General features: G+C 32.0%; 8 protein-coding genes and 1 non-coding gene across 9 annotated transcripts; 5 read left to right on the forward strand and 4 right to left on the reverse strand.

The window, feature by feature from the left end:
* Positions 1-135: 135 nt before the first annotated feature.
* LOC128392628 (patched domain-containing protein 3-like) lies at positions 136-12,965 on the reverse strand. Its single transcript, XM_053352678.1, has 4 exons — positions 11,307-12,965; positions 3,184-3,359; positions 2,966-3,122; positions 136-2,892 (listed from the first exon to the last, which is right to left on the reverse strand). The coding sequence occupies exons 1-4, from the start codon at positions 12,295-12,297 to the stop codon at positions 626-628; spliced, it is 3,591 nt and encodes a 1,196-aa protein (XP_053208653.1). The 5' UTR covers positions 12,298-12,965; the 3' UTR covers positions 136-625.
* A 259-nt stretch (positions 12,966-13,224) lies between these two features.
* Positions 13,225-13,317, forward strand: Trnai-uau (transfer RNA isoleucine (anticodon UAU)). The gene is given in 2 exon segments: positions 13,225-13,262; positions 13,282-13,317. It is a non-coding gene; the product is annotated as a tRNA-Ile (tRNA).
* Positions 13,318-13,375: 58 nt separating this feature from the next.
* Positions 13,376-15,311, reverse strand: LOC128392642 (mortality factor 4-like protein 1). The gene is made up of 7 exons (XM_053352695.1): positions 15,023-15,311; positions 14,882-14,928; positions 14,739-14,806; positions 14,565-14,651; positions 13,922-14,493; positions 13,671-13,755; positions 13,376-13,566 (listed from the first exon to the last, which is right to left on the reverse strand). The coding sequence occupies exons 1-7, from the start codon at positions 15,048-15,050 to the stop codon at positions 13,485-13,487; spliced, it is 969 nt and encodes a 322-aa protein (XP_053208670.1). The 5' UTR covers positions 15,051-15,311; the 3' UTR covers positions 13,376-13,484.
* Positions 15,312-15,440: 129 nt separating this feature from the next.
* LOC128392636 (glycosyltransferase 25 family member-like) lies at positions 15,441-17,828 on the forward strand. The gene has a single exon (XM_053352690.1). It carries the CDS (start codon positions 15,704-15,706, stop codon positions 17,474-17,476), a length of 1,773 nt encoding a protein of 590 aa, XP_053208665.1. The 5' UTR covers positions 15,441-15,703; the 3' UTR covers positions 17,477-17,828.
* LOC128392644 (dual specificity protein phosphatase 12-like) lies at positions 17,714-19,114 on the reverse strand. Its single transcript, XM_053352698.1, has 2 exons — positions 18,996-19,114; positions 17,714-18,835 (listed from the first exon to the last, which is right to left on the reverse strand). The coding sequence occupies exon 2, from the start codon at positions 18,763-18,765 to the stop codon at positions 17,845-17,847; it is 921 nt and encodes a 306-aa protein (XP_053208673.1). The 5' UTR covers positions 18,766-18,835; positions 18,996-19,114; the 3' UTR covers positions 17,714-17,844.
* Positions 19,115-19,351: 237 nt separating this feature from the next.
* On the forward strand, positions 19,352-20,014 carry LOC128392646 (uncharacterized). Its single transcript, XM_053352700.1, has 2 exons — positions 19,352-19,491; positions 19,564-20,014. Exons 1-2 carry the CDS (start codon positions 19,480-19,482, stop codon positions 20,011-20,013), a joined length of 462 nt encoding a protein of 153 aa, XP_053208675.1. The 5' UTR covers positions 19,352-19,479; the 3' UTR covers position 20,014.
* A 322-nt stretch (positions 20,015-20,336) lies between these two features.
* On the forward strand, positions 20,337-21,559 carry LOC128392643 (ATP-dependent (S)-NAD(P)H-hydrate dehydratase-like). Its single transcript, XM_053352696.1, has 2 exons — positions 20,337-20,661; positions 20,754-21,559. Exons 1-2 carry the CDS (start codon positions 20,337-20,339, stop codon positions 21,368-21,370), a joined length of 942 nt encoding a protein of 313 aa, XP_053208671.1. The 3' UTR covers positions 21,371-21,559.
* Positions 21,560-21,629: 70 nt separating this feature from the next.
* On the forward strand, positions 21,630-22,978 carry LOC128392645 (eukaryotic translation initiation factor 4E-1A-like). Its single transcript, XM_053352699.1, has 4 exons — positions 21,630-21,902; positions 22,035-22,209; positions 22,300-22,439; positions 22,528-22,978. Exons 1-4 carry the CDS (start codon positions 21,733-21,735, stop codon positions 22,631-22,633), a joined length of 591 nt encoding a protein of 196 aa, XP_053208674.1. The 5' UTR covers positions 21,630-21,732; the 3' UTR covers positions 22,634-22,978.
* LOC128392633 (carnitine O-palmitoyltransferase 2, mitochondrial-like) lies at positions 22,870-25,232 on the reverse strand. Its single transcript, XM_053352685.1, has 2 exons — positions 24,826-25,232; positions 22,870-24,739 (listed from the first exon to the last, which is right to left on the reverse strand). The coding sequence occupies exons 1-2, from the start codon at positions 25,157-25,159 to the stop codon at positions 23,070-23,072; spliced, it is 2,004 nt and encodes a 667-aa protein (XP_053208660.1). The 5' UTR covers positions 25,160-25,232; the 3' UTR covers positions 22,870-23,069.
* Between the last annotated feature and the right edge of the window lie 2,037 nt (positions 25,233-27,269).

Consider the following 27,269-nt stretch of genomic DNA (forward strand, 5'->3'; position numbering starts at 1 on the left):
TGTTCGAGTTTGGAAAAAAAAATTTGATAAAGTTGATCAACTTTTGGGATTTTCTGATGTAATTTGATTTCTTAAATTTACAATTAAATGATGAAATAAATTTTTGAAACGAATTGAAAATTACTAGATAATTAGTTTGAGTGTTTTTTTTATGAGTCTCTTCAATTGGCACTTTAATCGGCAAAAAAATAAATTGTCAGACAAAATAATATATAACAATTTGAAATATTTGATTTGGAGTTACAATTTAGTATTTGATTAATAGATTATCATTTAACCATTTACAATTAAATTGATTAATTGTGCCACCGTAAAAAATATTCAAAATTAGTCCAACTGATTATCACTCAACTTATGTTGATTATATTATGAATTGATATGATTGATTGAGACATTAGATTAACAATTGAACTCTAATTTTTTTATAATTGTAATCGTAACAATTTGATTCCAATAATATTTTCCTTTTGATTATTATTCCTATGTAAATGTAAATGATTATTAATTGATTATGAAGATGAAGATGATTGTGATGATGATGATTAAGAAGTAGCCAATTTTTTAATCAACTTTTGTCAAAATGTCCAATTAAGTTGACCAAGTAATTAAAGTATTAATTGTTTCCTTATTTAGTTTCATTGGGAGACAATTTATCATGTTTAATATTTGATCTGCTAAATTTGTCCTTATCGTTAATTGTTTTGTTTCGAGGTTTAATCATTGATCTTGATGATTGATTAGTTTGATTGGTTGTATAGTGATTAGAGTTAATTAATTCCCTTGAACCGGTTCCAGACCGATGTTTAATTTGCTGCCTTTCAGATGATGAAAGGAAACTATTATCATCCATTGATTTATTAAGATTAATTGTTCCTTTGGTCAATTGTTGGTTGGTAATCAATTGTTTTGGCCAACCGTTTGATTTACTACGATGATTATCAGCTGAAGGTGATGATTCATGGTAAGCTGATAATCTATTGATTGTTGATCGATTAAATTGTTGATCAGATGAAAGGTGACCCTGAATGTGTGACATTACCGGTAAGGGTGGGTCGTAATTGTCAATCTCACCGGAATCACTGACATAACCGTGATTAACATGATCTTCACCACGATTCAGTCCACTTGGTGGCCATCGAGTGTACAAATGTCTTTGTACGTTTGTTGCAACTTTCGTCGAGTGATTAACCAAACCCGATGAAAGGTTGGTACAAGTTTCACTCGAGGTTACAACCATTTGACCAGATTGTTTACCTTTGGTTTTATTGTGACCTGAGTCCGATGAAATGGACGAGGATTTACCGCCCTTGCCCCATGAACCCTCTGAACAATCCTCTCCCGAAGTACCTAGGCCATAATCGAGATCACCAGGTCCTCCTACAGATTTTTCTGAACTTGCTGAACTTTTTGAACCAGCGCCTGAATCTTCATCAACAATCGCCGAACCTGCAGGGGACAGACCAGTTGCACCAACTATTCCGCCAGTCAAACTTGGCCGAGGGATAAAAATCGGATTAACGGAAGCCGTTATCTTTTTACCATCAAACGTTTTATCGGGAATTAAAAATGGATGTGGAACACCAGTCAAATCTAAACCAGGATACGATTGATTCAGTGTACCAGAAGCTAATGATTTGTCCCGTTTAGAAGATGGACGGCAAAGGTCAGTTATTGAAAGGAGAACCGGAAGCAAAAGGACACCATGAGTGGCACCGAAAAGCATCACCAAGAAAACGGTCTTAAAGAAAACAAGGAAAACGTATGAAGGTGCGAAGGCCAAAGCGATGATACCCAGAATTGTGGACACACTTCCTTGGAAAATGGGTAAGCCCAATGAGTAGAGTGACGATCGAACCCGTTCAGCGGCAGTTTCCTCTCCGCACGAAATGTACGCGTACGAAATATGAGCTGAGAAATCAACCGAGAATCCGATGCACATGATTAGATTGATCATTGATATCGAATCCAAATTAACGTCCCAAAGTGTCATGTATCCGATGACACCGACCTCGATTGATATGATTGAAAATGCGACCCAAATGGCACATGAAAGCGACGGAATAAATAACATTGAAATGGCCATCATGACGATCGCGGCAACGGTGATTGTTTGAAGTGAAATTTCTCGAACTAAAATGAACTGATCGAAAAAGATAAACAGTTGATGAAAAATTGTGACATTAAGAGGAGCCGATGAGGCCAATTGTCGAAGTTCAATCAACATCTCTTTCTCCATGTTCGCGTCTTTAATGTTGTGAGTTTGGATCATGAAACGAGAAGCGATGATCTCAGTTCCATCTTCATTAAAGACAACATCGTTTCTAAACGCTTCCGTCATCGGGAATTTGAGGAAAACATCTCGAAGTCCACGATAGAAATCGCCCTTTTCGGAGACATTCAGTGCTTGTAAAAAGAGGAAACTGTCCTCTTGGTTCAGAAATTCAAGGTAAGATCGAAGCCAAGATTCAGTCATCGATCGGTTACCAACATAAGTCGAAGATTCAAATTTGGACAGAACCGATTCAACCTTCTCCTGGTCCCTTGGATCGGCGTAGTTAAGAGTGTCATTAATGACAACCTGAATTCGATAAGGATATTCACGGAAAAAGCGATCTTCGTAGTCATAAAAGTCGACAGAATATGAATCATCACGAGATAACTTTCGGCGATCAAGACCTTCCTTCACTTGGGTACAACCATAAATACCGATAGACAAATAGATCAAAAAGACGAAGATGACCAGTACTTTGACCGCTCCTCGATTCAACGCATTGGCAACATTTTCACGGAAAAAGATCATCATCATGTGCTCCTTATTATCTTCTTTATTATCAGGGTCATCTTCATTTCGACCGCCGGTACACAAGAGACGGAACAAATATCCTTTATCCTCTTTAATCGCGAAAAATAAAAAAAAAACAACAAATTAGATTCACAATTAGTTAATCATCGACAAACAACTTACTCGCTAACGATTTGGGCATCACCGGAATCAGTAACAGTCCGTGGAGATTGCGTTTCTCAGCCCGTCCAAAGTAAACCATACAAGCTCCGAAAAAGGTCACATGGAAAATGTATGTGGTCAACACGGCGACCGCAGTGTAGATACAAAATATTCTGACCTGTTGATTAACAACAATTAGCGATAAAATTGACACTCGAATTGTTTAATTGTATAATTACCGATGGGAAAGGTGTGTAAGTGCCGATCAAAAATGAGATGAAATTAGTTAATGATGTAATTGTGATCGAAACTGCTGATTCTGAATAAGTTTCGGCCAATCGTTCAGCGATCGGTAAATCGGGATTAGTCCGTCTCCACGAGGCCAACAATACGAAAGCGTCATCCATACCAACCCCTAATTAAGAGTAAATTACTACAATTAGTCAATGTAATTAAGGGTGTTTGCTAATTTGATTATTTCTTCAATACTGTTTAGACCGTTGATTGTTATTCATCATAATTATGTGCTAATTGTTATCTTAATTTCTTCCTGATTACCTAAATCTGACCTCAATTTGATTAGTCTATTCATTAATTGCTGGTTAATCATGAAAAAAAAGGCAAATACCTTAGAGAAATTAATTAATCATTATACTTCCGTAAATCCGATTTGTTGTTATCAACATTATATTAATTTATTGATAACTCTCATCAATTTAAATTATTATCAGTCTCATCAAAGTTAATTGTAGTTAATCAACAGTTTAGATCATAGGTATTGATTACTATCAAGTTGTTTAGTTGATTGTTATTAACAATCAATAAAAATGCTGTTTAATTGTGATCATGATCTCGAGCTAAGGTAACAATTTAATAATCAATAAATTAATCATTGTTTTTAAGGTTAATCGTGTTTCCAATTAAAAACAATAATAGTAAATTAAAATACAATGGTAACAATTAAGGAACGATACAATGTAATTAACACACAATCAGTTGGATAGTTAATTTTGTCAACAATTAAAATGAATTTTATTTGAAAATTAATCAATAAAAAAACAACAATCAGTTGACATTTAATCAAAATTATTATAATAATTTAATGGTCTCATATTAAATTGTCAACTTTTTTTTGCTATTAATAATTAGCAGCAATTTTTTCATCATCACAATTAACTAATCATTCAACTTGTGACCAATAAATACAATTAACCCTTATCACAATTAATTGTAACATTTCATGATCATTAGCAGTGAAAATGATCAACAACCGATTAACAATTAATAATAAAATCAGTTGATTACGATGATTTTTGCAATAATAATAATAATACAATTCAAACAATCAATCAAGTTAATTGTAAACAATTTAGTTTGAACCAATATGGTAACAATCAAATGAATTTTTGATGAGTTAAACTTTGACAATTAGATTAAAACACTTCCTTAATTGCCTCATTTTTAAGTTTAATTACCAATCAAATATGCTGATTAGAATCGAGGGAAAAAAATAATAACAACAATTAAAATTGATCTTAAATTGCAACTTAATTTTTCATCTTTCTATTGTTTTTAATTGTTGAAAAATTTCAGTCCAATTAATATCGTTGATGATTAATTAATAAATTGATTAAATATTTTCAAAAGACAATCAATTATTGAGAACAAGGCTGAATAATTAAATTGTTGTTCTTACTATCAACAATTAAGAAGGACAATTCGAGACTAATTATATAATTAAATTGAATTGAGATCAAAGTGAAAAAGTGAAAACTTTAATTGGAGGTAAATTGTTGGTGGGTTAATAATACGTTACGGGTGATCGAGTGATCAATTAAATCAACGTACTTTAAATTGTAGACTTTCTAGTGACCTGTATAATCACAATTAACAATCCAATTGATAATCAATTAAAAATCAACAACAACAACAATCAAAATCTGAACAAAAAAAAACAATCGAAATCCAATCAAAAATATTAATAGTTTTGAAATTAATATGACGACAATCAAATCGTCACCTAATCATGGTGACAATTAGAATAAATTAAAGTTAATCAACTTACTTAGATTTCAGGTAAAGGTAACAATTAAAAAATTTTCGTAGAAATTGAGTAACAATCAACAGCGAAATTAGTTAATTACTCTCTAGATGGCGATACTTGGTAGAATTTGGGTTTTTAATTGTTGGAAATTATTTTCTTTGCTTCTGATTAATTAGAGAAGATTTTAATTGAATTAATATTCGTGATGATGACCAGCGTGCTACTGACGATTGACCGGAAGAAAAATTGAAAATTCCGAATTCGAAACTTTAATCTTGGACTGACCTTGTTTCGTATTCACAGATTTAATCAACTTCCTTAATCAAAGTTACATTTTTTTCAATTAAATGACAAAATTTAACTTGATTATCATCACTACCTGCATCTTAATCTTAATCATCATCATGAAACAATCAACAAACAACATTAAATTGATGTTAATCAGATCAATCAGATTTCAAAAGATATGAGTTCCTATCAATAGATTTACTAATTGTTGAGTGAATCAAATTAAAAAAAACCAAGACTTTTTCATAATCATCAAGTTCATGGTGAAAATTGGTCCTAATCAGTTAAGGATAAAAGTTAATTGTACAATTAAAATTTATTATATAATGAAGTTTTGTAAATGATTACCAATTGATAGATTAGTGTGAAGAGGATAAATTGTTGTTAACTAAATTTAAATCAACTGGTTAATCCGGTAAAGTGTTAATATGCCAACGACTAATTGAAAAACTTTTTTCAAGGTTTTTTGACAATTTAATTGTTAACCATTGATTAATCAACACCATGGTGAAAGTGATTAGTTTCATTGATTGATTTAAAAAGATGAAATTGATTAGCACGCAATCAACTGATTACAAATCAACAAACTAATTCATAGATATGTAATTAGTTGATTTGATTTCTAGACTCGAGTCAATTTTTGAGGTTTTTTTTTAAATTGTTGATATTTTCATGCATCACATTTCATGATTACCTTCATGATTAACTTGAACAATTAAGTCAATTAAACAAGCAGATCCAGAAAACTTAAATATGTAATTACCCTGGAATTAAATTAGTTTGTTTTTGGTGAGAAAGTAACTGTAACAATTTACTAATTGTTGGGATGGTTTGATCTTTTTTTTCCCTACACGTTATTAGGATTTAAAGTTTCGTGTTGATTGTTTGTAAATTGTTGCTGATTGTGGCTTATTTTTTGCTAACAACAAATGTAACAATCAACAAAATGAAAAACAATTGTAACTTGTTAATCAACATATTCAAGCTTTGTATTTACATGTTTATTTAATTGTTATTGACAATGAATCATTGAAAGTGATTAAGAAAGTTAATTGTTTCATGTTGAATCCTGATTCCTTTATAAAACAGTTAACAATTAAAGTTTTAAACAAATTGTGAATAATTTGCAATTGTAATCACAAGCACACACAAACAATCAAAAAGGGGTAAACAATTTAGTAATTGTTGTAATCACTATTTACATTACAATCGACTTTAAATTGGCAATTAAATTGTAATTTATATTCAATGTTGATGATAATGATTAAGATGAGCAATTTTATGGTTTTAATTTGTTTCATTGATTATTTCAAAGTCGATTAAACCACTTCCGGAATTAATGACAATCAACAATTTAATTACAACAATGAAAAGGTCAAAATCAAAGGTTTTGAAGGCCTTTTCCTTATTAATCATCACCAACAATTAAGTAATCATAGTTATATCAAGCTAATGAAGATGATTAAGAAAAAAGTTTCGAGAGTGATTAACTTTCACTTCCTGACAATCAAGACTCACAATCTAAATCTCAATTTTAATCAACGACGTAAAACAACAATTTGGTCAATTGCTATTTAATCAACTGGAAGAAATTTTGACAAAAAGTTTTAATTGTAATAACAATTTAGATTCAAAGTGTCAGCAAAAATTACCATTAACATACAATTAACTAATCATCACAGTCAATTTTAATTGTAACCAATTTTCAAGACCATTTTTTGTTGTCAACCATTAACACAATTAACTATATCTTTCAACAATTAAGCCTAATGTTTTTTTATTATCTTGATCATCACAATCAATAAATATTATTTATAAAAAGTGAAAGTGAAAGTTAATCATGATTAAATTTGATCAACACAATTAAGGCTTGTCCTCAATTTAGACAAATATCAATCAGTTAGTTAACTAAATCAATCAAATCAATAAAGGTTAAAGATGATATTTGTTTACCTTAATCATTACAATCTTAATCTAAATCAGTGTGATAATCAATTTGATCCTCACTAATCTGTTTCCTTTTAACTAATCAAGTAAATTGTTTACCTTTCCTGGTTAATCATCAAATTGTTGTTGATTAATTATCTCTTGGTGTGATCAACTGGATACCACGAACTAACAATTTAAATTTCAAAATCACAAAATTTATCCAATCAACTTGTGATGATTAACAATCAACAAATATGAAAGGTAACAATTTAATCTGCTCGTTGATTTGATTGCAACAATTTATTTCATCAAGTACTGTTTGTAGCTTAATCAACAATTACTTGAGACATTTTTTTGATTGATTAGTTAATCATAAATCGTGATTAAATAAATATAAAAGGATTCATATTAACCGGTAGTTGATTAAGTTTATTTTAATCATATTGTTATTTAACAATCAATTGATTATTTTTAGATTGTAAAGTTTATCTTTAATTGTTTACATTTGTAACTCTGATCAATTAATCAAATTGGCTAAACAATTTAGGTTAATCAATATAATCAGTTGCCAAGATTAGCCTGCGATTTGTATTGATTGACAATCAACAATCAACAATCAACATTTACTAGTAAGTAAACTAATCAATGATTAACTTATTAACTTGATTAACTGATTTTGGTGAGAGTTAATTTTAACCACAATTAACTCATTGATCACAATTACAATTTACCTTTGTAAATAACCTGGTTTCTTATAGTAGTTGACCTTCAATTAACCTAAAGGTCAACCAATAAATGATTTTCATTGATTTTCAATGTATTTTTATCCGTAACAATCAAGGCCAACAATTAATCACCAAAAATGATGATCAAAGTTAATTGTTTAAAGTTTAAATAAAAACTTAACCTCGTGTCCTTTTTGATTATAATGATAAAAAGCAACTTGATGAAAAGTTGAATTTCAGTAAATTAACAACAATTAACAAATTGTGTGCTAATAACAATAAAAATAATTTGATTTGTTAATCATTAAATGATTTAAGTTCCAACAATCAACAAACCAGAATAACAATTTGTCAACCATAACCATTATTTGATAAAATAACAATCAAATGTTAATTGTTTATGAAATTTCAACTGAATCAAATTAAGATGATTCAATTTTAAGAAACAACAATCAACAACAATCAACGATGAGATTTAATCAAATCCTCTAATCCTGAAACTGAGCAAAAATTGTTAATTCAACAATTGTGTCAACAATTAAATTATCAATTCGGAAATGAGATTTACTTCAAAATAACGATCAAATTAGTTTAATTGAAGATCTAAATTAAAAGTGAAAAACTTTCCATACAAACTAAAGGTAAATTGTGAGAAAATTTCAACACTTAATAAGGTAACAATCAGCTGATTAGCTGATTAATAATTAATATCGATTACGATTGGAAATGGATAAAGAGTGACATCGAAAAGCGAGTGACCCGTTAGTGACCTAATCTTGAAATGAGACGATTTCGCCGATCTGGTCAGTGACGAACTACAATTTACTCTTGATTTGTGACTCCAAACTGAGGAAGACGATGATGATTAAGATGATTAAGTTCCTGATTGCTGAATGAAATGATTAAGATTAACATGTAAACAATATCGTTAGAACTGGTTGGTCAAGTTTTTTTTTCTCGAATTTTTTTTCCTTCATTTCGTTTAACCGGAAAAGGATTTATGATGACGAGGATGATGACGAGGATGAGGATGATGATGATGATGATGATGATGATGATTCTGGGTTACATGCAATATCATATCTCATTCATGATTAACATTTTGATTGTAAATTGTTTAACATGATAATGATAACTTTCACTTTCTTTATATTACTTTAATGGGCTACTTTTTTTTCATTCAACTGTTTGTGTCTCTCATTGATCATGATTAAACTAATTGTTGTTTATCATTATTATTAGTAATATTAAACAGTTCATTAAGTAAACAAGGCTATCCCGGAACTTAATTGTGAATAATGTATATTAATTCAATGAAGATAATTAAAGTTAATCTCAGTTGAAGAAACTTTTTTTTTTATTAATATTTCTCAAAATTTTCATTTGATTAGAAATGAAAAGTTAATCAACAACAACAATCAAGAGACACATTCACAATTTATTGATTATCGCTTCAATTACAATCAAATTAATTGTAACACTTAAATTAGGGTAACTTTGATTTACTAAATATTGAACAAAATCATTCAAATCAAACGATTAGTTTAATTGTTTTAAACTAATAAAATAAAATAAAAAGTTAATCAAATAAAAACACACAGAACAACCAAACTGAATTAACTTTCTGAACTAATTTTAAAAGGACAATTAAAATAGAAATTGGAAATTTAATGATGATTGACACTTGAGACGACAATAGACTAATTGTTAATCTGTTGATGGACAGTTAATTGTTGTATCAACAATTTGGGGAAAGAGGGTGAAATTAACACACAGAAAAAGATGATTAGTGAAAAATCAAAGGTCACTTTTGATTCTTTCAGGGTTATAATTAAGTCTTAAGCCGGATGATCTCTTGCAAAGATAATTAATTACACCATGAATCCGGTGTCGATTCGGAGGACAAATTCATCGCATCAATGAACTTTCTCCCTGAAATTTTCCACCTCCCACCGAACATTATCCTCACTCTCTGGTTTCTCAAACTCTTTCGCGAAGGTTAATTTCCATGCTTCTCTCTTAATTGTTACAACAATTTTTTCTCACTTTCTCGATTGTTGTTGTTGTTTTTTTCACCAGCAATCAGTTAACTAACTAATTCACTTTCGCATTAATTAGATTTAAGAGCTTTTTAAGTGCTAATCGTGTTTTCAACAGGAGAGAAAATGAGAAAAAAACTTTTCACTTCGAACTTGAAATCGACCAAAAGTTTTGTTGAATCCAAAGACGAGCAATAAGATTATTCAACTGAATTTAATTGTTTCGATCAAGTTTCTCTGATTTCGGTGATTATTTGATAATTATGGTTATTTGGATTCACTAATTTCGATCAGCCTCTTTATTAACAATCAATTTAAAAGATAAATGAAGCACAGCAACAATTAACTTCCATTAATTAGTGAGAAACTGAATCGATTGATAAACAAGAGTAATAATATATTATAGTATTTGCAATTAACTCGATGATTAACTTTAATTGTTAAAACTTGGTAGTTGATTAGTTTGTTGATGAATTGTTTGAACAATTCAAATCCATTGTAACGTAAATTGTGTAACAATTGATAATTTTGTTTGATGAAAACATTTAATTGTATTAACTGAAGATCAATGTTAGATTTGATTAATTGTTGGTATTTAGGAAAAATTTTCATTCTAATTGGAAATGAGTTGTCCAGACAAACCATTAAACAAGTTAAATTGTTTGATTGTTTCAAGTGATGAGAGATTTGGTTAGAAATTGATTGTTGGTTAATTGTTGACATCACAAAACGAGAGACAATTTGATATCAATTGAATTAAATAGATGGAGAAAAAAAACAGAATTGTAATCAACTTTTGTTTCCTCATCTATTATGACCTTACCTTGACAATTGATCAACACACACTCGAGTTAAGGGTTACAACAATTTAGACAATTAACTAATTGATGTAGATGATGAAAAAAAAAACAATCAAAGTTAATCAATCTCTCGATTAAGAGTAAACCTAAATTGTCAACCAAATAACATAATAACAACAACGAATTCACAATCAGTTTAATTGAGATCAATGAAATGAGAAAATCACAATTTAAATTATTCATCGTTAGGAAAACAATTAAAACTTTTGTTAAATTGTTAGCCTAATAAGAGGGAGAGAGGAAAGAGATTAACTTTGGGGTTGGAAGAAATTAAATCTAATCTAAATTCTATGTGATTAACAATTAATCATCGAAAGGATTAATTTGTTTTCTCACAGTTTCGGTTTCCAATGGAAACGACACTCGATATGAGAAAGAAAAGTTTATATTTCTTTTGTTTTTCTATCTAATTTCTTAATCTTTGGTTTACATTATTTTCTTAATTGTTGTTGTTGATTTTTCTTCCAATTAACTTACCCAACATGAGAAAAGGCGCTGCAAGATTAATACCAATCATATCGACGCGTAAGTAGAAACATATTCCGAAAGCGGTTAGAACTCCAAGTCCAGCGGAGACGCAGCCCAAAAGTCCTAACCAGGGTTTCGACCTGACCCAATCGGACATCATACAGGTTCCGACGGAAAACACGAGCATGATTATTACCGTGATTGAAAAGAAAGGCACCAAACTTTTGGTGTTTGATTCTAATTCATCTCGAAGTGTAGTGGACACAAATCGAGCCACATTAATGTGTTTGAACGAAAGGTTAGACACCCGTTTGAGGAAATTGTCCTCCCAAATGGCCGCTTTTTCATCGCCGTGTTTCTGACTGATATCCAACCAGTACATTAGGTTTATTGCTTTGGCATTTTCGATGAGATCGTTTGAATCTCGGGCCACTCCGCCCAAATAAGCGGGGAAAAAGTAGGCCTTGTATATGTCCGTGTTTACCCACAACGGATATTTGAGCCAAAACTTGTGACTCTCAATGTCTTCAATTCGAGGTACAAAGTCAAGAATATCGTTCTCGAAGCATTTGCCTTCCGATCGGGCACAAAGATCTTCATATGTATACGGATCATCGTCAAATTTAATGGTCATGTTTTTAATCAATCGATCCAATTGTACAATCTCATCGAAGACACTTTTAGTAAGGACATTACTCTCATCCTTGGCAATAGCGATCACCCGACCGAAACGACCTTTGTGTGTTATCCGACCAAGGTTAAAGTTTCGACTGTAGTTCATTGGGAATAGATTATCGATCACCGCCCGTTCGTGTTTCGATGCTCCGTCGGTTGGACTGAAAAGGTATTCGGGGTCATCTTCATATCTCATCTGTTGAAATCCAGTGGCAAATATGATGGACACGAAAATAGGAATCACAAGATAATAACCTGGATGACGACCGATGTTACGACCGATCTTGGTGAACATCCTCGAAAGAGCGTGATCAATGCACGACATTTTGGATACTCTTTGGTTAGATGTCCAATCTACTAGATGAAAGCTAATTAATCTTCAAAATATCAGTTTAATTTCGTTAATCGAATTTAACTTTTCTATTGAAATTGATATTCTGATGCTGGTAATTAGGTTGATTGGTCAATCCAATGGTTTCAACCGGTCAATTGAAGATTTACTTTTGTCGATAAAAACAAATCGCTGGTGTCCAAACAATCAACATGACGAAACATTATTTCCGTTTTTGACACAACAATCAACAAATTGGCACTTTGATTAGTTGATAATGAGCAGTGGGCAAAATAACACAAGACAATCCTTGGTCTAATCACAATAAAGAAACAATTTGCGAAAAAGTTTACCCAACAATCAACAAAAATTATGATCAATAAATTGAAATGAAACAATCGAGAACAAGTGTCAATAAATTAAACAACAATTAAAACAACCAAAGAAATGAACACCATGGACGGAGGATTAACCACTCAAACAATTAAGATTAAACTCGACTCAACAATATATTAATCACAATTAGAAACAAAATGTTAACCAAAAAACTTGAACAACCTTTCAATTGATTAGCCAACCCAAGAAATGATCAACAGCGCCACCAACAACAATCTATTAGGTTAACACCTTAAAAGTAACAATTTAGTTTTTGCAACTTAAATTGCAAACAATCAACAATTTCAACTCTAACGGGAACCAACAAACTAATGGCCTCACCAAATCAACAAATTTTCCCAAATTTAAACGACAATTTAGCGATATTACCATAATTCTGGTAATCAAGAGCCACATAGACATCATATTTAATGATAGAAACTGAATATTATTCGAATCCAGGTCAATTTGAACAGTCAAATTCCCGTTCGAATTAAGATGATGCAACGCACGATTAGGTAAAAATTTTGAATTTTCTAGTAAATTGCTCTATTGGCGCAATTGGTTAGCGCGCGGTACTTATAAGCAGTATTTAGCGTAGTGATGCCGAGGTTGTGAGTTCGAGCCTCACATAGAGCATATTTTTGCTTCCATAGGTGTAACCAGGAGAATCTGAATAAGTTATTGAGAGAATTGATTTACTTTGGATTAGAAAGGGTCGATTTTATTTATTATTCAAAGTGAAGAACTAAATTGATATTTTTAGTTCTTCACTTTGATTGAAATCGATAAGAAAATATGAGTTATCATTTTTTGGGAGATTCGGTTACAGATGATGAGGCATATTCATCTTTGGAGTAATAATTGGTGACATTTTTGGCACAATAGCTGCGAAATAATAAGAATAGAATAGTTTTAAATAATTTGATTGATTTTTTTTTTCTCTTTTTGTTGTAGTTGATTTCTTTTGATTTTTGCTTTTTGATATTTACCTGAGGAAATCGTCGAACTGTGGAATCAATACTTGGATTGTTTTCTCATCAGAATGTGAGTGAGCAAATAAATTACCAAATTTCGCTGGAAAATTGGAGAGAGAATTAATTATTGTGATTAGATTTTCGGGTAGAGTTTAAGGATTACTTCGGGGTGGAGCTAATTGATCAATTAATCGAAAACTCTTAATTATCGAAGCTCCACCTTACCGATTTTTGATTGGGAATTAAATCTCTGAATTTCTACTTACTGAAAAGTCTAATCAAATGGACGAAACCGTAAATTGATGAGGGGAGAATTTCATCTTCTCCATCTTTTCTCACTTGATCAAATTGTTCTCGTTCAGGTTTGTACAGAAGTAAAGTTCCAAGAATTATATTGAAATATTCACGAATTCCGTTGGTTATCTCGAAGAATACGCTTATTTTGGGTGGGGTCAGTGTTAATTCTTTCTTTTTGAAATTGACATATTCTTCTAGAATATCGTCAACCGATTTTTGTGCTGGAATTAGAACCAATTTGTTATTCTTGTTTATTGTTTCCCAATCTTCTTTGAGAACTTTTTTCAACTCTTCAGGAATGAAAATTCTCACTTCCGGAAGATTCTGAAGATCTTCGGTAGTCTGGTCAACTTTGGTTCGACGTTTTTTACCACCAGTTTCTTTTTCTCCGACTTCTTTAGTTTCGATTGGAGTTGTAACCAAAGGACCTCCTGGAGTTGTTCCTGATTTGGGTTTACCACTTTTCTCAATTTTCGGTGTACTCGTGGCCTCTTTATCTCCGCTGGTTCTCTTACGACTTTTACCCTTTGGTTTTGCGGCACTAAATCGATCAAGAAAATAAGATCAGTTTCAATTCTAATCTAAATTTCCAATCAAATGATAAACACATACGCTTGGGCTTGTTGGATTTCCTTTTGTTTTTGTACATTGGCTTCGTTGTATTTTAGGACTCGACTTTCGGGAACCCATTCATCCCAACTAGAAATGCGAAAAAGAAGCAAAATCAAATCAGAATAAGTAAATTGGGTTAAATGAAGAGATGAAGAGAAGAGAAAATCAATTTACCTTTTATTCCAACCTTGATAATGGACAAAATACTTGACATTCTTATCCTTTGCTTGTATTTGAACACACTAGACACACAAAGAGATTAGAGAAAAAACTTAGTTATTACATTAACGGACATTAATTAACCAGAATTAACGAACCTTAGCTTCATAAAGAATCGGACCATGGAAACAGAGGACTCTTTCACCTAAGAAATGAATAGTCAATGAGTTGAAAAGAAAAAACAAAAAAAAACATAATCAACACAAAGAAAAAATAAATAAAATGAAGGTTATACAAACCTTCTTGGAATTTATATTTAGGAGCCATCGGTAGATTGAGAAGCAATTAACCAATAAATAGAAAGTGAAAAATGGACTAATTAAACAATTAGAATGACAATTAATCTTGTAAACAAATGAAAAGACAAAAAAAGTCTAAGAATCAAAGTTAATCCACAAGGTAGAAAATAAAAATTGGCTTTTAAAAGCGATTTTCAAATAATCTGAAAGAAATTCAAAGTCCCGATCAAGCGACAGCCTTAATTAGCAACAAGAGAACAATTAAATTATAATTAACATAAAATAATAGAAATAAAATTAAGATGAAACAATTGAATTAAGAATCAAAACAACATCGGCAAAGAGATTTTTGTTTACCGTTTCCATGGAAACATTTCTTTCTCTTTCTCTGTCTCGGTATTTTCACTCATCGAATTGATTGTTTATCTTGTTTCTCTTAAAACCATGACAATTAACTAGAAGGATTAATGATAAGTTTTAATTTTTGATTGTTAATTATCTTCCCAATCAGCGGATGAACCACATTGGGTCGATCAATTTGATGTTCGTCGTCAATTGTGCTAACATTTCTTATGGTTAAAATTTCCTTGTGAATTTTTTGCTTATTTTAATTTCTCTTTGTTGTTTTAATTTTGTTTTATTTCTGAATCTTTTTTCTTTATTCGAGTTTCAATTGTTGAAATGGTTAACCAACAATCTCTCGTTTTAATTGTCCTGGTGACATTAGTTCTGCTGCCATCAAATCATTGTGATCAAATCAAATTAAAACCAACCGTTGAAATTGTCCTGTCAATTCATGCATACGCTAAATCTAATATATTACCATTCACATTGAGCTCTCTTGAGAATCAAGATTATCCCAAGAATCGAACTAGATTATCAATTAATTTCGATATTTATCCTGAAATTTTGAGATCAATCTACGATCGTAAGGATGAGAGATACCTGCGAAATTTGGTTACTTTGAATATCTTGAAATCTTGGATTCGGATAAATCGCCCTTTCTATCATGAAGTGTTGATCAATTACAATTATTTGGACTCAAAAGATGACCCATTGGAAGATGTTGACTATTGGGCTACTGGACGTTTCGATAAGATTATTAAACTTAAGACAACTGCAATCGCTCAGGCTTCATCCAATTGGGCTGATTTTCTCCTTCTAATGGATTCGGATGTTGTTCTGGTCAATACTGGAACTTTAAGTCATTTGGTTTCTGCGGAAAAATCGTTAATTGCTCCCATGTTATATTCACTTGGAACTTATTCCAATTACTGGGCTGGAATGAATAAAAGAGGATATTATTTGAGAACTGACGATTACATGCCAATACTGGATCGAACTAAACTTGGCATTTTCGAGGTTCCAATGATACACTCATGCATCTTAATCGATATGGGAATTCCAGCAACAGCACAATTAACATTCAACGCGACCCATTTAAGCAACAGTACACCTTATGATGATATAATTGCTTTCGCTTTGTCGGCTAAATTGAACAACATGTCGATGTTCATCAGCAACGAGGAGCTTTGGGGATACATTATGCCTGCCGTAGAAATTGTCGAGCTTAGTCGATTCGATCAGGAATTAATTGACCTTCAGTTGGAAGCGACGATTGAAGATGCGTCTTTTCCCTTGTCACCATCACTTGCTCATTTCGTGGAGATACCGAAAAAAGATCGACTTGGTGTCGATGAAGTTTATGTAATAAACTTGGACCGTCGAACTGAAAGGAAAGAGGCAATGTCCAAGCGAATGGATATTCTCGGTATAAATGCAACCTTTTGGCCTGCGGTTGATGGTAAACTGATCAATGAGGAATATTTGAAGAAGCGAGGAATCAAATTTCTACCTGATTATGAGGACCCTTATCATAAACGACCGATGACCTTTGGTGAAATTGGTTGTTTTCTATCACATTATGATATTTGGAAAGATATGATCAAGAAAAATCATAAGTTCGTCGTTATTTTAGAAGATGATGTTCGTTTTGAGAGATCTTTCCGACCTCGATTTAAAGCTTTACTTGGAGCGATTAAAAAATACGAAGAATCATTCGGTGGAACTGATCTAATTTACCTTGGAAGAAAAGCTCAGACTGATGAGAAATTTACTCAAACCGCAATTAATGGCCTCATTTTACCGAATTATTCTTACTGGACAATTGGTTACATTTTAACCCAACGTGGAGCAGAACGTTTAATTAATAGTAAACCTTTGGAAAAACTTTTGCCTATTGATGAATTTCTTCCAATTATGTACGATAAACACCCGAATCCCGAATGGTCGCAACACTTTTCACCCCGTGATCTTCGCGCTCTCAGCGCATCTCCACTTCTAATCTCACCGACACATTATGTCGGCGATGAGCAATATATCAGTGACACTGAGGATTCTCAACAAATCGGTGATAATCCTTCTCACCCTAAAAATCACCACCAAGAACTTTAATCAATAAACCAATCGACCAACAATTATCTCTACTTAAAAAGTAATAACAATTGAGCCAAACAAAAAAAAAACTTTACCAACCACAATAAGCTAATCGCCATAATCTAAACCGCTTAGATTGGCATTCAAATAACCCCAAATGCTAATCACTTATTATTCAATTATTTTAATCGTCAAAATTTTCGCCATCATCACCTTGATGTGTACAATTAATTTTGATTAATCAATTAGCTAGTCTTTTAATGTGCCATAAGAAAATATGAAAGCTTTTTTTTATTATTATTATTTAACTTGAACAATTTATATTATTTATTAAACTACACAATTAAAAATGTCAATATCAAATAATTAACTATCAACTGATCATCTTAATGAGCTTGACTTATGAATACAGTTGATGGAAGAGCTAAATTGTCAACATCAATATCGTTGACATTGATTTTAAATGCTGGTCTGATGCTTGTGTGGGTTGTACATTTGGAATCACAATCGATTCCGGAAACATCAAAACATCCGATTTTTTTTAAACACGAAGGACAATTAATATCACTAACCGTTAATTCAGTTAACATACTTTGCATCCAAGGTTGAGGTTCAATGTAAAGCGATTTACAATTAACCAGATTATCCGAAATGACATGAATTTCGGTGAACAATTTGATTCGACATTTTTTACATTTGTAAACAACTTTCGCTTTGAAAAGTTGATCAGTCGACGATAATTTGGTAAAATAGGAATGAACAATTTCGTGAACAGCATTGGAAGTCTCGGTATCATGGATAAAGTGTCTTCTCGACAATCTACTGGCTAATTGATCTAAAACGATTAGACGATAATCCTTGTTGAGAACGTTGATCTTGTAGCCCATAGTTTCGTAGAGTTTTAATTGTCTTCGAAATCCTTCATTTGGATCGACAATCGATCTTTCTTTACGAACCAATTCAATACATTCTTCAGCGGGTTTTCTTAATTTCTTCATCAAATAAGCAGTTACAATGGTCGCTGATCGAGAAATTCCGGCGATACAGTGGACAAGAACATTCTCCTTCTTTTCGACTGCTTTTTCGATAAAAGAATAGGTAATTTCGAAGAAGGAAATTAAATCTTGTCTCGGCATATCCTCCGAATCGATCCACAGGTAACTCGACACCAAAGGTTCACTAATTGGTTTTATGTTGCAAGTGATTATATGCTTGATGTTGTAACGAGTTATACTTGTCGGTGAACTTGCGGCCATTATGTCCGAAAGGTAAACATGTTTGACGATCTCAGAACAATATCCATCCATAATCCACTGGAGAATATGAAATTTAATCGATCGAATCAATTTAATGAGTGAAATTAAACGAAAACCCGATCTACCCATAGAAAAGAGATTGACATTTGTTGAGAAAAGAATAAGAAATCACACATATGAGAGAGAGAAGAAAAAAAGTACATGATTAGTTGATTAGAGACAATTTCTAATCCATAGAATAGTAAAAACACTAATTGTTGAAGATAATTAGAAGTACTTACTGTAGAATCTGGAGTGACAATTAAATAAATCACAAATCGATTCACTTACAAAAGTAAACAATTTTTTCTCATGTCAACTTAACCCTTTCAACTGTCAGAAAAACTAAAACCGCAACTTTTGGTTTTGTTATTTAAACTTGAGAAAAGTTTAATTAGTCAATCGAATCAATTTACTGATCAATTACACCATTAGAAATTAAGTAAATTAGTGACTATTAGCGAGAATAATTTAATGACAATCGCGCGAAATTAATTCCCCTTTGAGTCTTTCGTTGTAATGAACAGGAAGTGCGATCATTAATCACAAAAGAAATTGTAACAATCAAAGTAATCACATTTTTCCATCATTAGAGATTAATTGTTATATATAATTAACGATGGAAAACCCAAGCTTATTTTTAAATTATCTTCTAACTATTAACAATAATTTCCGTTTTTAATTTGATTCCCAATTCATTTCAACTGAACATCACAAACGAAGAAGATGAAACTTAAGGTAAGTTAATTTCCAATCAATTGGAAGCAATTTAATCAACTGAATTTTATTTCTCATTCCTAATTATTTTAGATTATAATCTTCTTAATAACTGGCCTCAGTTGGATTGGAACAATTAACTGTGATTACTATGGAATGGGATTTCCTAATCAAGCCGCTAATTCCGTTGGCGATCAAATTGTTTACAAAAAGATTCCATTCCAATATTTGGCTTCCACTCACGGAATTAATTTCCCTAATTACTCTGGTTCTGGTGGAGCAATTAGGAAATACTATGGACAATTAGCACCTTTTCATCATGTTGATCATCCACCTCATCCAGTTAACTATCAACCAAATTATTCTTATCTTCATCCCAAGCGATTGAACAACGAAGGTACAATTAATCACGATCACTCTGGACAATTAACTAATCATAATGATTCCAATCGATCACCAGCTATTCTTGGATTACGAGTTAATAGATTATCCTGGTTAAGAAGACCTCCAAGAAAGGGATTATTTGACAGAATTTTGGGTTAAATTAATCATCTTCTTTTAATCACTTCATCAACTGATTAATTGCTACAAGTTTGGAATCAGTTGATTGTACAAAATTTTCTTTCTCTTCCGTTCATATCAGTCACTCAAATAGACACAAATTTTGACGATAAATTAATTTATTCTTACGATTTAAGTGTTTTAATTTGCCTCATCAAATGAGAACAATTTAAATTTAATTCTATTATCATTTTAATTGTTTCCAGTTTGGATTTTACCGCTTCTTTTGCAAAGTGTTTTTGTTTACTTTTTCTGTGTTGATTTCCCTTCACTTTTGGATTTTGTTTTTCTAATTGTTGCTAATCATGGATGATTCCAAGTTAATTGAAAGTGTTTTCCCTTCGGTCATTCCCGATTTATCTGAATTCCACCATAAAGGTCAATCGGGTCGAATCGGGGTGATCGGTGGGTGCAAGGAATTCACTGGTGCTCCTTATTACGCTTCCATCGCAGGCCTTAAATCAGGAGCCGATTTGGTTTATGTTTTTTGTACTTCCGATTCTTCAGGACCAATTAAATCTTATTCACCAGAGTTAATTGTTATTCCAATTTTAGATTCTGCAAATTGTATCGCTACAATATCTCAATACATGAGTAGACTTCACGCTCTTATAATTGGACCTGGTTTAGGTTAGTAAACTGATCATTGATCAACTGTCATGATTATCATTCATTTAGTTTTGATTTCTATGTTCTAACAATTGATTTTGTTTTAATTTTAGGTCGTGATGATTCAATTGCCGAGACAATTTTATCTCTAATTGGAAAAGCTCGTGAATGTGATTTACCTCTTCTTTTGGATGCTGATTCTTTGTATTTTTTAAGTAGATCAATCTACCTAATTAAGGATTATCGTAAAGCCATTTTAACTCCTAATGCCATTGAATTTTCTCGTCTTCATAGTTTAATTTTTGGTCGTGATTTAACTGATCAAGAACGTATCTTACCTGGTGAAAGAGTGAAAGAAATGTCTTCTAGATTGGGAAATGTAACAATTATCCGAAAAGGTAAATGTGATTTCATCTCCGATGGTAATAAGCTGATTATCTGTGATCAATTTGGTTCTAATCGTCGATGTGGTGGACAAGGTGATTTACTTGTTGGCTCATTAGGAACCTTTTCTTTCTGGAGTCATTCAAATAAACTCATTTCCAACTCAGCAATCAACAGAAATCAACTAAATCCATGTTTAGTTGCCGCATTTGCTGCTTGTCTTTTCACTCGTAAATGCAATCGACTAACTTTTGAACAATTAGGTCGAACCATGACCACGACAGATATGATCAAAATGATCCCGAAAACTTTTGAATCCCTGTGGCCATCAAAATACAAATCATAATCAATCAATCAATCAATCAATCAACCAATCAATCAATTAATCAATTAATCCAATTTCCTAACGTTTAGTGAATTTAATTCATTATATTTTTTCGACTTGTTATAAACTCAATTGAATGTACAATCAATTTTTTATTTTAGAAACCTGTGGATTTAAATCAAGTTCATTAAATCGAAAGCAAATCGACAATTCGAATTTGAAAAGAATTTGATTTACGCGCCAAAAAGAAAAAAATTATTTTTCTTCATTTTTGCCGGTGGTTGGCGAATTTAAATTTTGTTGATGTTTAATTGTAAACAGAAATTGTCATTTGGATCGTGTTGTTTTTTTTAATTGATTTAATTCTATTTCGGTAAATTGAAATGTCTACTACAACTTCGGAACAAGTTGCTGAAGAAGAGAATCAAATTGATTTCGTTAAACATCCTCTTCAAAACGAATGGCAATTGTGGTATTGGAGAGGTGAGAAAAAGGAATGGATTCTTAATCTTCTTGAGGTGACAACATTTAAGACTGTTGAAGATTTTTGGGCGTAAGTAATTAAGATTAATTGAATTGCTTCTTGTCTATTCATTGGAGTAACATGTTAGAAGGTCAGAAGAATTTGACACTTGTTGATTTCATGTCTTCTTTTTTCTCTTTTTCTTTTCTTGTTCTCTTTTAGTCTCTATAATCATATTGAACTTGTAAGTAATTTGAAAATTGGTTCAGATTATTCAGTCTTCAAGCTCGGAATTAAGCCCATGTGGGAAGATACTAGGAATACCAAAGGAGGAAGGTGGCTTTTCACTTTTCAGAAAAGTTTAAACAAATTATTAGATGAAATGTGGTTAGAAGCTGTAAGTCATTAATCATCAACACTCCAATTGGATATGAAAAAAATGGGATAACTGATTATGATTGATTGTTTTCTTTCCGTCTTTCCATAGTTGTTGTGTTTAATTGGAGATGCATTTGGTGAGGAAAGTGATCAAATCTGTGGTGCAGTTATCAATATTAGACGAACCGTTGATAAAATTGCTGTTTGGACCTCGGACTACAAGGATGAAGCAGCAGTAATGAAAATAGGGTAATTTCCAATTCCATTTGAACCTCTTATTCCCACTATTGAATTGATTGTTTATTGTTTCATTTTTTTTTCTTTACATTTTTATTAGACGAATTTTAAAACAACGGATGAATTACAATGCAAAAATAACTTATGAAGCTCATGAAGATACACAAAACAAACATGGACAAAAATGGCTTTACATGGTAGATTAAATTGAATCGACTTTCGCTAAAATCACTCAATATAAATATTGTATCAATCGTCATTCATCAACAATCACGGCTTTCGAAAAATTATCTCTTCATCATCATTTCTCTTTCTCTCTCTATTTATTAATTTTTTTGTTCTCTGCATTTACTCAATTCTTACAATTACATAATTTATTTACTATATCAATATCTTGATTACCATTGAAAGTTTGCTACGATATTGGAAATGATTATATTAATTTACGCAATTGGAAACTTTAATCGTGTATCATTTTGAATAATTATATTGTATTAAATAGCGGAAAGTAGCAAAAGGCCCAAAGAATTGTTACTTTTCGTAAAAAATAATTTCTTAATCTCCAATTATTATATTACAAAACAGAAAAATAAAACAAAAATATGATAAAAAATGTGAATGAATTTTGATTCTACTCATTGATTACTTTTTTTCCAAAACATCGCCGATCTGATCAAGTGAGGCAACAAACGCATCCATTAATTGTTTACCCTCTCGAGCGGGAACATAAGATGAGCAAAAAACACCCAACGATTGATCAACGTATCCATAACCTAAGCCGAACCCATCGGCGACCACAGGGCCAAATCCACCGCCTGAAAAATATTCACCATAAAGAGTTGATGTTGATAGAGTGAAATGATTAGCGTGAAGGTAATTAGGATCAGTAAATAGTTCGGGAATTGGTAGTCCTTTTTTACCAGCCAAGTATTTGAGGGCAAAAAAATGCCGATCGAAACCTTTGCCCATCGCAGCGTTTTTGGTCAACTCCGAATGTTTCTTGGAACAATCGACAAACGATTGAATTAACTCTTCTTTCGAGTGATTACCGACATGAATTAAGGCACAAGCTTTTTTGGTTTGATTTGTCGCTGAACGAACAGTTTCAGTTCGTCCATGTTTAAAGCCAGCGGTCGAAGCTGCTTCGTAAGTGGTCGGTGTTTTTCCGTTTGAAATCTTATAATAAGCCATTTGAAAGGCTAATTGGAACATGGAATCAGGACTCAACTTGTTTTTCTTGAAGTAACTACGATTCATTCGTGAGTATATACGATAATTAAGGTCAAGATTAGCGACTGCTGATGAATGTTGACTCCAAGCAGAATTAATCTCATCTTTCAACGAGTCATTTAAATTGAACTTTAACTTGGTCACTTTGCTTTTTACTTCGGGTTCAGTTTTAGTCGAAGGTGTGACAAACTTTCGAGACGATGAATCTTTGAAAATCTCATTGAACAATCGTAAAACCGCAACACCATCACCCCAACTGTGTTCGAAATTAATTGCACATTGTCCATCCGAAGAGAATAACAGTGAGAATGATTTATCGAACCAACGATTAACTGGCCTTCTTTCAACAGGAATACGAGCAAAACCATGAAGAAAATTATGAGACAATTCAATCAATGGATCTCTTTTTGTTTCATTCATAAAATTAATGTCATCGTCTAAGCAAACAGCAAAAAGAGCAGAATCAATTTGATTAAGGCTTTCGCCGTTCATTGGATCTTTAATCAACATTTCTCGACAATCAGCCCATTTGTCACGATCCATTGTCGTCAGCACACCAACACTCTGTCTATCGTAGTCATCAGGTAGATTCCAAATATAATCAACTGCCGAATAAATTTCCTCTGGACTCTTCAAGTTACCAGAATCGTCGATAACTTTGAAAGTGTAGTAATTACCTTTCTTTAGGAAAACAATATGATTTGAATTTGGATAATTTTCCAATTTGTCTTTACCTTTCAAAGGTATTCGAGTTGAATTGAATAGATTCTTGTATTGGCTCATATCTAATGGAAATGCTTTGAAAAGTAACGACGCATACCAGGAATATCGAGATGGCGACAATTTCATTATTTTTCGGTAAAAATCAGTGTCACTTTTTTTCGCGTTCATGTGATAAATTTCTGGTCCTAAAACATTTTCATTCAATGAGCGTCTGAACCTCAAGGCACTTATGATGAAATTGGAAACTCTGATTCTTGGGTCATTTTGTTCAGTCGATGGGTCGGGTTTCCAGGCCATAAATGGATTGTAATTAACTGGTAATGGAGTTCGAGCCGAAAGATACATGTCAAACCAAGGTTCTAAAAGGAAATCACAATACAATCAGAATCAAATAAACAATTGACAAAGAAAAACAATCATTAAATTTGTTATCATTCATATTCACCTGATATGTAACTAGTATGACGATTTGCTCGATCATTAGAAATCAATTCTTTGTGTAATTGTGATCCAATTCCATTTTGGAAATGATTAACCAGCTTAATAGTTTCTTCGTATTTAGTTTGATCCTCAATCAGTGGTTCCAAAGCCTCCAAATAACGTTGACAAGTTTCCTCTAATTTAGGTATTGGTAAACATGGAAGTGATTTCTCAAAAAAGTAGGTCGATAATGAGCTTTTCTCAAGGTAATTATAATCACTGGAAATGTACCGTTGACATAACGAGAATATCTTTAGATATTGTTGATTACCCAACAATTTAATTCCAACGAAAGACATTGTTACTTAATTCCAATTAACTGAGCAAAACAAAGGGACACAAATTGTTTACACTTTTCACAAGAGGAAACTTCAAACTCTTCAACTTTGAAAGTTACGAATCCATGGAAACCGAATCATGAAAAGATCGCCTTTTTTAAATTGCAGCAATCAAGTTAATGATTTCATTTTACATTCTAATCAATTTTGTCTATTAATTTATCTTATGAATAATTAGCTATTTTATTATCCATTAAAATGAAAGATGAAATTATTTCATCATATGGACACTCTTAAGTAAATTAGTTGAGATTTATAAGTTGATTGTGATCAGAATTTCCAAATGATTGGATTAACCAATTAACGAAAGTTAATCACACTGAATGAGATTTAATTCTCAATTTTTGATGATAACTTTTTTTGGTGAATTTACTTTTGCTTGGATTATCCTTGTCACTTGTTGATCCATTACTGTTTCCATTTTAATTGTTAACACGGTTTGTGCTTGACGATGAGCGTGAAGATGAGATAGAATGGGAACAATTTAATATCAGTCATTGTAGAACATTATTATTGCCGATAAACTGTTGATTATTAGCATAACTTCGAAAATCGAGTGTGAACATTTTCGACTCCGTCAATATCTCTTGTATGAACTTTCGCTTGTTGGAAATTTGGTGAAAATTTGACTAAAATTACGCGCGTTATCGTTCGAGGGAATTTTGATTTTTCCTACGTTAGTTCTTAGCTTCGCTCAGACAATAATTACCTTGGGAAAAGCTTATTATCGATCTACTTTTTTGAGAAATCAGCTTGATAACTTTTGATGATAAATCACAATTATTGTAGAGATAATTAATGCTTGAGGTTTTTCAGGTGACTTTAGCAAGGCCAAAATAACACGTTGACATTTGAGAAAACATATAAAAAGAGGATTAATTTCTAAGGAAAATTATTTTCAAATTTATTATCATTCGAATAAGTGAACATTTATAACTATTAAAATTTAGAGTGCGAATCCCAAGAAGAACGACGTGTTTCAATCCACTTATGGCGTTCAATTTTCTTTGGTTAATCACCGTTTTTCTGGGGCTTATGTCATCTTCATCATGTCAGTATTCTGGTTCTAATTATATAATAAGTACTGACTATAGTTCTGATGCTGGTAGTGTTAGTGGTTTGGATTATGGTTCTGGTTTTGGTCAGGGTAATGGTCAAGGGCCTGGTGCTGGTTTTGGTTTTGGTATCGGTTCTGGACAAGTTATCGAGCGGGGCCCTAGTCGAGGGCCTGGTGCTGGCACTGGTGCCAATGCTGGTTTCAATTTTGGGGCCGCTGCTAACCTTGGTGCGGGTCCTACTGCTGATTAACATAGCATAACAATGCAAGTGCAATTGTCACATTTTAGGGTTCCAACTATTGAAAATTGAATAAAATTAACATGATAACATGATGGAATAACAATAATAAAGAAAAGTAAACTTGAAAAAGCTTCTATTCAACAATGATCAAAGTAAAAATTTTAATTCCACTGTGTAATACTTTAATTAAAGTTTCTAAATCATTAAATTGGTTGCGTTGATATTCGTGTCTGAAATCTGATCCAAAGTCTAAAAATTATGAATAGTTTTTAACTAACGATATGCTTTTTTGTCTCGTTTTCGGATTGATTTTGCAAGAGAAAAAGAGAAACAGAGAGAGAGAGAGAGAGATTTCCTTTCCTCCAATCAGCCTAATATATTAGAGAAAAGTAAGAGAAAGTGTAATTTTCTTTTTACCGTTTTTTTTGTTGATTGTGATTCAGAAATTAACTTGTGCCCTTCGTTTTCAAATTTTCTTAGGTATTTTTCGTTCTTTCTCGTCCTCATTTAACATGGATTACACTTTAAACCACTACAACTACCTGTTCATTCTGGCGCTTGGCCTGCAGATCAGTTTCTTTTATCTTGTCCACAGTCAAGTTAATATACAGGAGCTGATGAAATGATTTATTCAGTTAATGAAGATTGTCTAGTTAGTAGAACATTATTATTGCCGATAAACGGTTATCGAAAATCGATTTTGAACATTTTCGACTCCGTCAATATCTCTTGTATGAACTTTCTCTTGGCCGTTATGATTGAACTTCTTTAC

This window comes from Panonychus citri, unplaced genomic scaffold (assembly GCF_014898815.1).
Source record: "Panonychus citri isolate SS breed McGregor unplaced genomic scaffold, ASM1489881v1 Contig00136, whole genome shotgun sequence".
NCBI classification, from domain to species: Eukaryota; Metazoa; Arthropoda; class Arachnida; order Trombidiformes; family Tetranychidae; genus Panonychus; species Panonychus citri.

Bases quoted from the DNA above. Each gene is read 5' to 3' on its own strand.
- LOC128392644 (XM_053352698.1), bottom strand. From the start codon at position 18,765: ATGGATGGATATTGTTCTGAGATCGTCAAACATGTTTACCTTTCGGAC.
- LOC128392642 (XM_053352695.1), bottom strand. From the start codon at position 15,050: ATGGCTCCTAAATATAAATTCCAAGAAG. The intron at 14,929-15,022 runs GTTTGTATAACC...TTCATTTCTTAG, and splicing joins TAAATATAAATTCCAAGAAG to GTGAAAGAGTCCTCTGTTTC. The intron at 14,494-14,564 runs GTATGTGTTTAT...TGATCGATTTAG, and splicing joins GAAATCCAACAAGCCCAAGC to TGCCGCAAAACCAAAGGGTA.
- LOC128392628 (XM_053352678.1), bottom strand. From the start codon at position 12,297: ATGTCGTGCATTGATCACGCTCTTTCGAGGATGTTCACCAAGATCGGT. The intron at 3,360-11,306 runs GTAAGTTAATTG...ACTCTTAATTAG, and splicing joins AGCGCCTTTTCTCATGTTGG to GGGTTGGTATGGATGACGCT. The intron at 3,123-3,183 runs GTAATTATACAA...GTTAATCAACAG, and splicing joins CTTACACACCTTTCCCATCG to GTCAGAATATTTTGTATCTA.
- LOC128392633 (XM_053352685.1), bottom strand. From the start codon at position 25,159: ATGTCTTTCGTTGGAATTAAATTGTTGGGTAATCAACAATATCTAAAG. The intron at 24,740-24,825 runs GTGAATATGAAT...ATTTCCTTTTAG, and splicing joins TCATACTAGTTACATATCAG to AACCTTGGTTTGACATGTAT.
- LOC128392645 (XM_053352699.1), top strand. From the start codon at position 21,733: ATGTCTACTACAACTTCGGAACAAGTTGCTGAAGAAGAGAATCAAATT. The intron at 22,210-22,299 runs GTAAGTCATTAA...GTCTTTCCATAG, and splicing joins ATGAAATGTGGTTAGAAGCT to TTGTTGTGTTTAATTGGAGA. The intron at 22,440-22,527 runs GTAATTTCCAAT...CATTTTTATTAG, and splicing joins GCAGCAGTAATGAAAATAGG to ACGAATTTTAAAACAACGGA.
- LOC128392643 (XM_053352696.1), top strand. From the start codon at position 20,337: ATGGATGATTCCAAGTTAATTGAAAGTGTTTTCCCTTCGGTCATTCCC. The intron at 20,662-20,753 runs GTTAGTAAACTG...TTTTAATTTTAG, and splicing joins TATAATTGGACCTGGTTTAG to GTCGTGATGATTCAATTGCC.
- LOC128392636 (XM_053352690.1), top strand. From the start codon at position 15,704: ATGGTTAACCAACAATCTCTCGTTTTAATTGTCCTGGTGACATTAGTT.